At 49.5% G+C, this 14631-nt stretch overlaps 1 protein-coding gene across 7 annotated transcripts in view; it reads right to left on the reverse strand.

The window, feature by feature from the left end:
• The window catches only part of STAU1 (staufen double-stranded RNA binding protein 1), a 51448-nt gene that overhangs the window by 35537 nt on the left and 1280 nt on the right, over window positions 1–14631 (reverse strand). For 6 of the 7 annotated variants that reach the window (XM_075571273.1, XM_075571271.1, XM_075571272.1 and 3 more), the window contains exons 2-3: window positions 4559–4834; window positions 3587–3711 (exon numbers count right to left, since the gene is read on the reverse strand). In XM_075571273.1, the coding sequence (XP_075427388.1) occupies window positions 3587–3711; window positions 4559–4763 (330 nt within the window). In that variant the 5' untranslated portion in view covers window positions 4764–4834. The remainder of the gene's footprint in view (window positions 1–3586; window positions 3712–4558; window positions 4835–14631) is intronic. The other variant, XM_075571274.1, reaches the window with a different exon arrangement.

The following is a 14631-nucleotide window of genomic DNA, read 5'->3' on the forward strand; positions in this document are numbered from 1 at the left end:
CAGGTGGCTCAAAGACTGAGCTGCTGATTGAGCCACCTGAGCTGAAGCAGGGATACCCTTAAGACCTGACCTGTTGGGGGGGAGGGGAGGGCTTGAGTTGAGCACCTATCCCAGAGCCCTTTCTACCCTTCAAATCTGCCATCTATTACAATGCAGTCCCAACTAGAAACCAAGTAACTAATGGTACGGGCATGAACGCGGGTAGAACTGGGCCACCAACTCTTTATGCGAGTCGCAGCAGAAGACACGGGGAATGCCCAGGTGTAACCTAATCAAAGCATCATGCTGCCTCTGCCTTCAATTAATTCTGCTCCCACTTTGGATGACATCTTTTAAAATCAATGGCCCTTAAAATAAGTTGAAGGAAAACAGCTGTCCCCAATATTCACCAAGTTATCTCGGTGTGATGAGAGGGGGTATGTCATGGCGGCAGCCCGCAGGGGAACAAACCCCCGAGTGGACCTCTAACCCGAGTCAGGACACCCGAGACGTACAGAACTGTACTTCAGTGCTGGATATTGCACAAGACTCCTTCCCCACGCATGCGCTACTCCGGAAGCTTCCCATTTAACAATGCAATAATATTTGCTCGCCCTGCTATGTCGTTAATACATTTTCTACCATTCATGCTAATTACTTGGTCTGTTGACGTCACCTAAAAAAATAGCTACAGTACCATTTCACCACGGCAGCTACAAATGAACCGGGTCAACATTCCTATCGAAAGCCAGCGGTTTTTCTTAAGCCGCCTACTGTCAGAGCAGCTTGGGAACAGGAGACTGGCCATTTTTAGGCCGCGTGAAGCTTGGAAACCGAAAGGAAAGAATTGCCTGGACACTGGCTTTACACTGAACGTTCCCAATCGCTAGATGGGTGCTGCAAGACAAAGTCCTTCTCTAAAAAGTATTAATCAGAGCTGGAGACCAAGACTTAGAGCAGGGGGTGGCTAACGTCCGTTCAAGGGCCACCAACACGTCAGGTTTTCAGGCTATCCCTGCTTCAGCACAGGTGGCTCAATCAGCGGCTCAGTCAAAGACTGAGCCTACTGCGCTGAAGCAGGGACCAATTGAGCCACACGTGCCGATATCCTGAAAACCTGACCTGTTGGCGGGTTTCGAGGACTGGAGTTGGCTTCCCCTGACCTAGATAGAGACTTCCCTCCCAGTTACCTTAAAGAATCTCAACTAGATCTTGGCAATACGGTTTGCACATCACATCCCAAATGGGCCGGTTCTCCAACTTGTGTTAAGCAGGGAAAGGAGCGGGCAGCGAGCATGCTGAATGGGACATTATTCTATATATAGCGCGTATAACATGCTTCTCAGAGCCCTGCCACTGTGACAGATGACTAACCAGAGAAGCATCTATATGGGAAAAGGTCAAGAAACAGACAATTCGAATGCAAAAAACGGACATCCCTTTGCTGCAATACTGACTGGGGCAGTACCGGAATCAGCACGTCTTACTTCAACTTAGGACAATGCCACCCAAATTTGGAGTCTAAATTAGGAACGTATTCATGAACAAAATAATGGATTAAAAGCCTATTTGGCATTAGTGTTAAAGGGTACATTGTTATTCTCGTGTGTAGTATGCAGGTCTCCAGGTGCCTGAATTATTTACATCAGTGGCCCAAACCCCAGCTCCACATAAACAGAAAGTAGGATTACAAGATGTAAGAAACACGTCACCCTTATTTACACGTGTGCCTGTGATATCGGTCATGCACATGGGTGCTTCACGTGTTTCATGCAGAAGACCTGCATGTTCTGCGTTATGAGAGCGATTAGACACAGGACGGCAGAGCCTCGTGCAGCTCACTAACGAGGCAATCCCAGGCGGTGGATTATTTCCAGGATATTTATTTTATAGGATTGAAGCAGGGGTCTCCGGAGCTGAACCCCGTTAAGTTCTGCTCCCGGGATACTTACCTCCGAACTAGGTGCCGGTTGCCGCTCGCCACGGCTGCCGGGGGTTCAGAATATGTCCGCTGCTGAATGTTTTTGCATCCTGATGGCCAATAGGAAGCTGCAACGTCATCGGTGCGGCTTCCTATTGGCCGACGTGACGTGGGAGCCTTAAAGCGCTGCTGGCTGAGCCGGAGCAGCTACCGACACCTACTTCGGAGGTAAGTATCTCCGGAAGCAGGGGGTCCCAGAGCTGAAATCAGCAGGGTTCAGCTCCGGAGACCCCCTGATTCAATTATATAGAGATAGAAAAAAGCAACATTTTAAATCCTCTTGGATTGCTCCTTAAAATGTCCCATGAAGCTGCCGGGAGTTACTCGCTTGGAATGGCAATAAGGGAGAATTTCCACTTATTCTGCAACTTTAACGTGTTGAGAATTTAGGTTTTCTAAAGGCGCACCATACAGCTGCAATACAAGGGGAAGCGCACTCTGTATAATGCACGGAAACCTCACACAGCTGCAATACAAGGGGAAGCGCACTCTGTATAATGCACGGAAACCTCACACAGCTGCAATACAAGGGGAAGCGCACTCTGTATAATGCACGGAAACCTCACACAGCTGCAATACAAGGAGATGCGCACTCTGTATAATGCACGGAAACCTCACACAGCTGCAATACAAGGAGATGCGCACTCTGTATAATGCACGGAAACCTCACACAGCTGCAATACAAGGAGATGCGCACTCTGTATAATGCACGGAAACCTCACACAGCTGCAATACAAGGGGAAGCGCACTCTGTATAATGCACGGAAACCTCACACAGCTGCAATACAAGGAGATGCGCACTCTGTATAATGCACGGAAACCTCACACAGCTGCAATACAAGGGGAAGCGCACTCTGTATAATGCACGGAAACCTCACACAGCTGCAATACAAGGAGATGCGCACTCTGTATAATGCACGGAAACCTCACACAGCTGCAATACAAGGAGATGCGCACTCTGTATAATGCACGGAAACCTCACACAGCTGCAATACAAGGAGATGCGCACTCTGTATAATGCACGGAAACCTCACACAGCTGCAATACAAGGAGATGCGCACTCTGTATAATGCACGGAAACCTCACACAGCTGCAATACAAGGAGATGCGCACTCTGTATAATGCACGGAAACCTCACACAGCTGCAATACAAGGGGAAGCGCACTCTGTATAATGCACGGAAACCTCACACAGCTGCAATACAAGGAGATGCGCACTCTGTATAATGCACGGAAACCTCACACAGCTGCAATACAAGGGGAAGCGCACTCTGTATAATGCACGGAAACCTCACACAGCTGCAATACAAGGAGATGCGCACTCTGTATAATGCACGGAAACCTCACACAGCTGCAATACAAGGAGATGCGCACTCTGTATAATGCACGGAAACCTCACACAGCTGCAATACAAGGAGATGCGCACTCTGTATTATGCACGGAAACCTCACACAGCTGCAATACAAGGAGATGCGCACTCTGTATAATGCACGGAAACCTCACACAGCTGCAATACAAGGAGATGCGCACTCTGTATAATGCACGGAAACCTCACACAGCTGCAATACAAGGAGATGCGCACTCTGTATAATGCCCGGATGGCGACAAGGACGACGGTCATATTTACCTTTGAATGAGCCGGGCCTTGTTCGCTCAGGAGTTTGTACTCCGGTTGGACCTTGTTGAAACGGGCTAACTCATTCACAAGACACATTGGGGTTTTCTCTTTGGGGTTTGCCATGTTGGAAGAAACTGAAACAAACGATAGTAACACCATTATTATGCAGCCACAATGTCGCGATCGGACGCTAAATACGACGTACCTTCTGCGTGCCGGAAAATAAAACACAGCAATAGGACTCGCACTCACAAATCAGACAAGACCTCAACATCAGTTACATTTAAGCTAACAAGTTTGTACCTCATTCTTACGGCAATAAACCCACACGCAGCTTTCACACTGCCAATGCTCCCTGGGAAATACAATGCCATGTTCAAAGTATAACCTGATAACTGGGTCCTGAATGGAAGTGGTTTGTGAGCTCGGCTGGAACTCACGGAGCAAAGACATGTCACAGGAAGCCTCACCAGACTCACGAGAACATCTTCAGTCATTACTGGTTGCTCTCAGCAAGTATTGAACATTTAAAGCTGCAGTATGGGTTTCATCTTTTTATTACAGGATTGACGGAGGGGGATCTCCAGAGGTGAACTGTTAATTTCAGCTTTGGGGACCCCCTGCTTCCTGAGATAGACCTCCGAAGGGGGCGTCAGTATCTCAGCAACGTTTAAAGCTCCCGCGTCATGTGAACCAATAGGAAGCGGAACCTGATGATGTCACGGTTTCTTATTGGCCCACAGGGCGCGGTAGCTTTGAAACGCTGCCATTAAGTGAACCCTGCTAGTTGAGGGGCTACCAGACCCCCTATGGAGTTAAGTATCTCTGGAAGAAGGGGGTGCCCGGAGCTGAAGTTAATGGGGTTCACCTCATTCATATGTTAAATAAAAACTGCTTGGATTGCTTCTTTAAACAAGTCAAGACAACCAATATTATTCCAGCTATGTAAGGCAGGAGGGACAGTGAGGCGGTCGCGGTTACCTGCAGCTGCACTGGTGGATGTAACCGAGGCAGAGGGTAAAGCAGAGTTTTGGAGAGGTCTACCTGCATTTTCAGAGGGCAGAGGAGTGGCAGCAGGGGGGATACTCAGAGGTTGGGGGAGGGGAGGGTGCTGGTTTTTGTTCAGGATTGGACTCCCTGAGAGGGCAGCAGATGCATTCTGAACTTGAGACATGTCCACTTCCATGAGAGCGAACTGCTGCCGGCAAACAGGCTTCAGTGCAGGTTGTTCAGTGCGGTGGAGTTGGAAAGGGCTACCTGAAAAACACAGGGGAAGTGTGAACATATCGTCTGGAATTCACCTCCGCTTTAATGTAATAACTAGCAGTACCCAGCCAAACATACGCCCATATAGGAGATATGAAAGGTTATTAAATATTACTCTGTGTTCCCCCCACCACGTGATGCCTGTCTCTTGTCCCCTGTTCCCCACCTTACTCACGCCTCCATCATGCCCTGCCTCACTGTATCTGCACACTACACTCCCTCCTTTTCCTACTTCTCATCTGTCTCATCCTCTCCTTGCAGTCTTTCCCCCTCCTCCTCCTGACCTTGCTGTCTCTCCTCCCCTTTGCCCACACTGCTCTCCATTCCCCCTGTTGTCTCTCTGTCTGTCTCCTTCTCCCTATCATGCTCTGCTCCGTTTCCCAATCCCTGCCTTACTGTGTGTACTCCTCTGTGTGTACACTACACTCCCTCATCTTATGTCATGTCTCCACTTCTCCTTGCTCTCCGTTTCCTCCCCCATGTGCACACCGCTCTCCGCCTCCTCCCCCCTCCCCCCCACTTTACACTCACTCCCTGCTCCCCTCTGTGCATATTTCACTCCCTCATCTCCTCTGTCTCCTTGCCGTCTCCACTGCCATTAAAATCACCCCCCCCCCCCAGTTTCCTGGGTGACTGAGACCGCTCAGTCTGTTACAGAGGGGGGTGCATATGTAGCCTTATTTATATAGTGCTGACTGTGTATTCGGCGCTTTACAAAGTCAATATCATGCAGCGAATTATAATACAATAAGCGCAGCAAAGTCAAACAGCAAAGCAAACCCCTGCCCCGGAGAGCTTACAATCTAAGTGGTATGATGGGAGAGTCACAGAGACAGCAGGTGAGGGAATACGTGCTGTAGATGGCAGTGCTTGGCCACAATGGGAGGGGGACTGTGGGACAGTAGCCATGGGTGCAGGATGTTGAAACGCTTCTTCTGAGAGGTGAGTTTTAAGGTTGGTTGGTATTAAATTAGATGGGTTAACACCATCAGCAAACGAAAGAGGTGGCAGGAGGGCGTGGGTGAGGGCAGGAGGGCGTGGGTGAGGGCAGGAGGGCGTGGGTGAGGGCAGGAGGGCGTGGGTGAGGGCAGGAGGGCGTGGGTGAGGGCAGGAGGGCGTGGGTGAGGGCAGGAGGGCGTGGGTGAGGGCAGGAGGGCGTGGGTGAGGGCAGGAGGGCGTGGGTGAGGGCAGGAGGGCGTGGGTGAGGGCAGGAGGGCGTGGGTGAGGGCAGGAGGGCGTGGGTGAGGGCAGGAGGGCGTGGGTGAGGGCAGGAGGGCGTGGGTGAGGGCAGGAGGGTGTGGGTGAGGGCAGGTGTATGGCTGGGGCCAGGATTAGGAGAGATATCCCCAGCAGCAAGGAAGGGTAGATAGATATAGCGGTGGTGAGAAGAGGATTAGTGGGGTTGCTTTTTATTAAGGGGTGTAGAAGTTGTTTGGAAAGGTGTGTACATAGTGGTGCAGTGTATGGGCACAAGTATAGGTGGAGGGAAGGAGAGACGAAGAAATGTGGATAGGAGGGGAGTGGGGAAGGTTGGGGACAACAGAAAAGTTTACAAAGAAGTTAGGAATCAGCAAACAGGAAAAGCAATAGGGAGGGCATAATGAGATGCAGGGAGAGAGGTGGGAGGGGAGAGGTCCCAGGTATTGGAGGAGATGAGGAGTAGGAGGTGAGAGAGCGAGAGAGGTGTATAAATCAGGCCTGGGAGGGCATAATGAGATGCAGGGAGAGAGGTAGGGGGGGAGAGGTCCCAGGTATAGGAGGAGGTGAGGAGTAGGAGGTGAGAGAGAGGTGTATAAATCAGGCCTGGGAGGGTATAATGAGATGCAGGGAGAGAGGTAGGAGAGAGGTCCCAGGTATTGGAGGAGCTGAGGTAGGAGATGAGAGAAGGTGTATATCACAGGGGCGAGGGGGGAAATGGGGGAGGGGAGGAGAGAAAGATGTGCACCCTCCCTGGCTGTCTGGGAGAAATACAGGCTGTTCAGGCTATCACAGATGGATGTGCAGACATCCTTAGAGAAATATATATACATGTATCCTACAACCTGTTTCCAAGTGTTTAAACTATTGGTAGCACCGAGTACCGTTTACCTAAAGCAGTGTTTGGAAGCAATACAGAATACCTTTATACCCAAGCTGCTTTTTTAATGTCACTTTTGGGTGGTTTATTGCAGATTCGTTTAGATACTGCCTGCTAATGCGTTACTAGAAACATGTTAAACAGCGGGCTGCTTTCACTATTTCAACTGCAATATTCTTCGCCTAGTCCAGCTGCACCTTTAGGCCGCGCTTATAGTGCTGGCGACGCGACCGATGACGTCACCCGTCGCCATTAGCAAAAGTTGTAATTAGGTTTTTAGTGACGTCGCTGGAGACAAGGCCAGTGACGTCACTAAGGGGGCGGGCAGCGCAATTTGATCACGTCACATGTGGTGACTGTCTCTAAAAAAAAATCAAATGTACCCGGCTTCAAAATTTTTGGTCGCGACGTCGCGATTACCATAAGCGCGTGCGACGGAGTCAATGTATGTGTTTCGGAGCAACGCCGCGTCGCCGTCGCAAGGCACTATAAGCGCAGCCATACCTTGCTACTTAAATGACATCAGGCACCAAGCGTGATATGAAAGGGTGTGGGGGGCGGGGGAACATTACAAGTAACAGTTACAACCATGTTTAAAGTAGGACCCAGCCGACAGGAAGTGGATATGAAGGACCAGGAACTCAGACAGGAAGTGGATATGAAGGACCGAGGTCAATTGTTCCAGCGGGGTCAGGCATTGGCGTGCGTTGTCATGGTGGGGGGGAGGGGGGGATGGGGACGGACGATGGAGACAGATAGATATACTTGGACACCGGCCTATGTAGGATTGCAGCAGAAATCGGGGAGGTGCATTTATTTTAATAAGGGAATACAGCAACTGTGGGTCAAGGCATGGCCAAACACAGGTTACATGAAAGGGTCAAGAAATTATAGGTGCGTGGGACAGGTCTAGACACACTTTGCAACTTGTGTTGCTGCAAAGTGAATTTTGACAAGCCTTTGCAGGACGGTTACTTTGTTGCTATGTAATTCTGCCAGTCTTTCAAGAGATCACGTAGCTGGCACTGCGGTTTCACAGCATAGAAATGAGGGCACGGACGGGCTCTAACGCACCAATCTGTCCCTAAACCCGGCTCCCCCACTTCTGGTAACAGAAATGCAACAACAAGCAGCGCCTAATGTTCCTCTTGGAAAGCAATGTGTGATAAAGTGCAACAAAAAAAGCCCCCCCACCAGAGCTCGAGGGAGGGAGTGGGGGGCACTGAAATATCAGAGCAGAAGGATCTTTCAGCAATATGGAAATTCCCCATTGTGGAAACATTTATGACCTAGGACAGGGCTGCCAGTGTCCAGTCCTACAGAGAAACCCACAGGCCCGGTTTCCAGGGACATACACACCTCAGCAAGCCGTCTGTGATCATTCACCAAACCCTCATTAAGTGCTAGTTACTGAGGTCTTGTAAATCTGACCAGGTCGGTTGCTCTTGAGGACCGGGGAGCACCGACCTTGGCGAGACCTTTGGTACCAACATAAGCAAATTGAATATGCCCCAACATAGTCAGATTTGCCGATTTAAATGTCAGTTGTAGCCCAAAGTCCTGCATTACAGCCAGGCCGGAATTGGGTTTGTGGTCAAGAACCCTCCAATTCCACATCCTGAATAGTCACTGTCGGGACTGTGGCATTTCTTAAGCACAATCATTGCTGAGAAAGGAGATGGTGCATGTTGAGTAACAGAGCAGCCGAGCACACCAGACAAGAGAGGCAACAGAATTAGTGCAAAAAGGTCATTTTAATGACTGGACTGTGGTGTGCTCGGCTGCCCTCTTGTTTTATATGCTGTTACCCTGACTGGGTGATTTTGCCTGCAGCACCCATATCCTTCCCCTATTGTGTTTGCTTTTGCCCTCATTTAGTTGGGGCATCCCAAGTTGCATATATCCCGATTCCTTTGTGTTTAGCATGTTGAGCAACAACACTGACACTAAAGGAATTAAACTTTGTTCAACCGCTACAGAAAAGGGACATTATCAGTTCAACTTTGGACAGGTTAAGCAGGTTAAGGGAGTAATGAAACATCCATCCGTTGTGCGCATACAGAACTAGAGATTAGAGGAGGGCACATTATTTCATTATGTTTGGGACTATAAATATGGATCCACATTAAGAAAACCTGTGACCAGATGAGCGGGAGCCATAGCTTAACAATAAACTGCCTTTTTACTTAAAAACATTACACTTTTTGTTTTTATTATCCGTAATAGAACCTCACATTTATGCGTGATTATTCTGTAATTAAATAATTTGTAACCAAATATTCCATCTCAAACAGGCAACGCGCCAGTGCAGAATAACGTCTAGCAGCGCTGATTAACACCGCAAAAAGCAGCGTGTGCCTTTCGAAGGCGGCGAGCGCTGATTTCCCTATTTATTCAAATAGGAGAAGATGGGACCGAGCCAAAATCAGTTTGTTAGTGAATCCCGCCGGCAGCGGCTATTTCCTGGAGAAAACAACATCCAGAACAGTGCATCCTATTGGCAACATCACTGGATTAGCGATACACAACAACCCGAGCCGCGCAGGCGTGCGATCTGCAAAAATAATGCTAAGTTAAGACAGGGTATTGAGTTTACATTTCTGCCCCAAACCCCTTCACATTGCCAACGCTCGATACTCTGGCTGTACTAACTGCTGAACTGGGCGTCCCGTATAACAGCAGGTAACGGGCGCCGTGTTAGTACGGACTGGGACAAATCACCGCCAGCGTTAGGCCGCAGACTGACCCTCCGCCGCCGGCCGCTTCTAAGGTAAATCCTATTACTGTTTAGGGTTAATATAAAGGGGTTTTACTGCTTTGAGTAGGGGGTGTAAAAGGTAAGGCCTTAGGATAGCGGGGGTTTAGGGTAGGGGTTTAGGGTAGGGGTTTAGGGTAGGGGTTTAGGGTAGGGGTTTAGGGTAGGGGTTTAGGGTAGGGGTTTAGGGTAGGGGTTTAGGTTAGGGGCTATGGGTAGGGGCTTAGGGTAGGGGTTTAGGGTAGGGAGTTTTAGGTTAAGGGATTAGGTTAGGGATTTTTTAGGGTAAGGGATAAGGGTAGTGTGTTTTAGGGCACGGGTTTAGGGTAGGGGGTGTTAGGTTAATTGATTAGGGTAAGGGGTTTTCAGTTTTTAGGGTAAGAGATTAGGGTACGGTGTTTTAGGGTAGGGGGTGCTAGGTTAAGGAATTAGGGTAAGGGATTAGGGTAGGCTGTTTTAGGGTAAGGAATTAGGGTAGGGGTTTTAGGGTAAGGGATTAGGGTAGGCGGTTTTAGGGTAGGGGCGTAGGGTACAGGTTTTAGGGCAGCAGTGGCAGACTCCTGCGGCGGGTGCGTTGCAGCGAAGTACCGGTGGCCATTTGGTTGCGGCGATAACATCTGCGGCCAAATGTCCTAGACAGTTGTTAGTATTCAGTCTGTCATGGGCAGGCAACCAACTGGTAACGTTGCACTTTAGTCCTCTGTGTATCTTCTCTTTCCCCAACACCAGTAAATGGAGCAAACTACAGCCCCCCCCTTCTGCCAATGGGTACAACAATCTCAAGCAATAACTGCGCCACGTCGCCAGCCTTCCCGCGGCAGTATAAACAGCGCATGCATTCGCATTGGAATGGAATTGCTTTGACGCAAGAGCAATCTATTGTAATCCGTTCTAAACGGGGCCTTCCACGCCGCCCGTATCCACAAAAGCAGAAACTGAACCCGTCGGCTTTGTGGCTGCGCGCGCCCCTCACCAAGTACAGCCCGATATGTGGCAGGCTCCAGTCAGCGCGTGCGCGGGCGCACACAAAGCGCGATGCACAACCGACCTTTGCCAAAAGGCAAGTCTTTGGCATGGCAGCCACGTCACGGCGGCGGTTTAACCAATGAGGTCGAACCAGCTGCGTGATGTCATGGCCGCGCCCCCCGCCAAAAAGCTCGTCTTTGCTCCCCCTGCACTTCCTGCACGCGCATCCCATCACAACCCTAGGGACACCGATCAAACTGGTGCCCGCACCGCCAGGCGCTCCGACGCGCACGTGTATGCAGTGACCGGGACGGAGCGTCGGTGAGCCAAGACACGGGCTGATAACAATGACACCGGGCGTGAATCGGGGAAACCAATTCAATTCCCGGTGTCGGCTCCATGTGACCTCGGGCGAGTCACTTTATCTCGCTGTGCCTCAGGCACCAAACATAGATTGTCTTTGGGGAAGAGAATCCCCCGTGCCTGAGAAATGCATATCTATAGCGCCAAGGAACAAAAGTATGCGCCAAGCAAGCTACATATCCAAAAACAAACATGCGAAACGATGCTATAAAAATGATATGATTGATGCAGTGAAAGTATTTGAGATCTGGCAAAAAGGTTCAAGAAGAAATCTTATTTACTGGCCACAGTTAGAAATTAAAATGACAGCTTTAAATGAGCAATTCATGGAGTTTCCCCCCCCCCCCCCCCCACAATTTCATTATACAGGATTGAAGCAGGGGGTCTCCGGAGCTACACCCCCTCCCCCCCCCCCATTCATTTCAGCTCCGGGTACCCGCTGCTTCCAGAGATATTAACTTCCGAAGGGGACGTATCTCCTGCAGTTTAAAGCTCCAGCGCCACGTGGGCCAATAGGAAGCCGCCCCGGGTGACGTCGCAGCGTTCTATTTGCCCGCAGGCTGCGGGAGCGCTGAAAATAGGCCATATTGTGAAACTTGGAGCAGATACCGGCACCCACTACGTAGGTAAGTACCGCCGGAAGCAGGGGGTCCCGGAGCTGAAATGAATGGGGTCCAGCTGCAGAGACCCCCTGCATAAATCCCGTAATAATAAAAAAACAGGAACGCCTCGAATTGCCCCTTTAAAAGCACCCAAGGGCCCTCCTCAGCCAAACATACTTGTAAAGTCCCGTCCTGATTTGCGGCGTAGAGAGCAGTACAAGTCCCTACCAAGCCCCAAACCTGCTGGGATGGGCAAGGCTAGCAGCGCAGGACCAGCTAGCGCTGCTCCTCATCGCCTCCATTCTTGCACAATGTGGACTTTATTTTGTTCCGTCCCTTGAGCGCGATTAAATGAAACGTTGCAGTGTGATGCAGGCTCTCCGATACCGAGGGGGCTTAAACCCCCCCAAAAAGGAATGAGTGAAAATAACGTTTCAGCTGCACATACTGCAGATACCTTCTCATGGAAACCATCGTACTCCATCAACTCTTCCCACTGAGCCAACACTCCCAATGAAATATTATTGGTATGTATTATTCTCTGCAGGTACGTAACATGCACCTGTGAGGCCTATTCCAATTCTACATCCAGCGAGGGATGGCACTATGTAAAGATATACATTCATACATGTACACAGCGCGTCACAGCAGTAACACATGAGACATAACATTAGACACAATGGGAATAAGCGCTTGAGACAAAACAATAGGAAAATTAGTCCCTGCCCCTTAGAGCTTACAATCTAATTGGCAAGTAGGAGGAACGTACAGACAGTAGAAGGGTTTTCTGGTAAGTATGTCTGCAGGGGGCCACGGTCGATGTATGAGGTGTATAGTATCAGCCACGGAGCTTCCCATATATTTCATTGGGTTCCATTTCATTTATGTAACTGTACTTGTAACCATGTATTATTTGTTTTACTCTGTGCCCAGGACATACTTGAAAACGAGAGGTAACTCTCAATGTATTACTTCCTGGTAAAATATTTTATAAATAAATAAATAAATTATAAATAAATAAATATATTTCGTTACAGAGGTGTGTTTTAAGATGGGTCCAAGGCTGCGTCCATAGTAGAACACGCAAGCTTGCGCGCTCCTCCGTGACCCAGCGTCACCCTGGAAATACAAACTTATTTGTATTCGGAAGCACCTCTCTCCCTGTAGCGCCTCTCTCCCTGTAGCGCCTCTCTCCCTGTAGCGCATGTGCACGCACAATGCGCATGTGCATTGGCGTCCTAGAATTTGTTTCGGCGCGAGATACTTATGGACAAAGCCTTAAAGGTGGAGAAGGTGCTAAATGCAATGCAGGCGCCGGAAAAGGTTAACATACCCAATAAAACTAACTCCGTTTAAGACGAGCCATTTAATTTCCTGCAGAACAAATTGCTACAGTGTTTACTGCCCGGGCCTTTTTCAAACGGAAAACAGTGGCCTGTGAGCCGTGTACCTGCAGAACGGCATCACGATGGCTGTGTGTACATCACAAAGATACCGACGATGCAAAGACACAGCCGGGACCGAACGCAGAGAACATGCAACACAGGCCCACGCAGGAGTGAAGCTCAGAGCTCAGGCCACTGGAACCGCCATCACATCTAATCAACACAAATCAAAAGAGGAGTCAAGCGTCTTATCTGCAGATACAAGAAATGCAGAAATCAACTTCCAGGCTGCCAAATACATCCCATATACCCCATATACCCCAGCACTAGGTACGTCTGGTACACACAAGTCAGGCGTCGCGCAACAGACTGTGGTGGGCACTGATCGTCGCGGCTTGCAGGGCGTCTAGCAATGTGTTACCACACCTAGAACACATTTTTGGGGGGGTGTTGGTTACCCCTCGATTTCTGAGGATTAAAAACAGTAAAACGACAGGACTGGCTGACCGGTTTAAATGGCCTATACGGCAAAGATTTAAATGCTGGCTATGCATTTTATTGTCCCAGACAGGCAATACGCAATAGATAAAGACTGCCCTGCTGCTTCTCACGTGCAGTAACATGGCGCAGGTATCATACGTTTCCTGCGTTGTATAAGACACAGAGAAAGGCGCTGGCCCCAACAGAAGCAATGGGATACAGGCTGCGGAGGACATTTAACAAAACTCCAGCAATGCAAGGGTCAAAAACCCAATGAAACGGCCATTGTAAGAACTAGCCGCTCCCATTCAGCCGCTCAACAAAACGCACGAAAAAATATACAATAAAGCCACCATAAAAAGAAAGTAGAGAGGCCATTTACCCAGCGAGCTGGGTATAGAAAGCAATGGTGCAGCCTTATTACCTGCCAGCAAAATAATAAAGACACTTTGTGGAGTCCGACCCTTACCCCAACTAATAATCGCGCATCCTAGGCTGAGATTATAGTGCCGGCGCACACGGCGCGCGCCTACAGCAGAGGAGATCCGTGGCCTGTGCGATGCGTCGAAGGCGTGACGACACGTGAGCGGTTCGCCCTCATTGGCTGAACTGCTCATGTGACGCGGCCGTCGCTTGAAAATACATTTTTTTACGTCTTTTCAAAATGCGGTAGCGCGCACTATGGGCGGCCAGATAGGATTGAGGTTTATTCGCGACGAGCATGCCGTCGCGGTTAGTATAATTGCGCCTTACCCTCACATGCCTAATAATCTGGTAGAAAATTATTGACGGCTAAATAAAGGAGAGGGAGAAACTTCTATCGCTGGCAGCCGGGTAAACAGACACTTCCTGGAAATAAATAGTGTATTTGTCCGTCAGCCGCCTGTATAACATGCTCCGGAAGCCCCCAGATTAGAGTAATCAGACAGGGCTGGTTAGGCTGGCATATTAAGGTGAGCGCCAGGCTGCCTGCATATATGGGTTAAAATGGCATATTGGGGTTAGAGCTGGGCTGCCATACTAGGGTTTAGAATTAGGCTTAGATTTATGGCTGGCATATTAGGCATGGGCTGGCAGTTTAGGATTTGCACACTAATTTAGGCTTGGTTAGTTAGGCCGGCACACTAGGCTGGGAATGGCACACCGGGCTCGGGTCACAA

Source organism: Ascaphus truei, chromosome 15 (assembly GCF_040206685.1).
Source record: "Ascaphus truei isolate aAscTru1 chromosome 15, aAscTru1.hap1, whole genome shotgun sequence".
In the NCBI taxonomy this organism is placed as follows: Eukaryota; Metazoa; Chordata; class Amphibia; order Anura; family Ascaphidae; genus Ascaphus; species Ascaphus truei.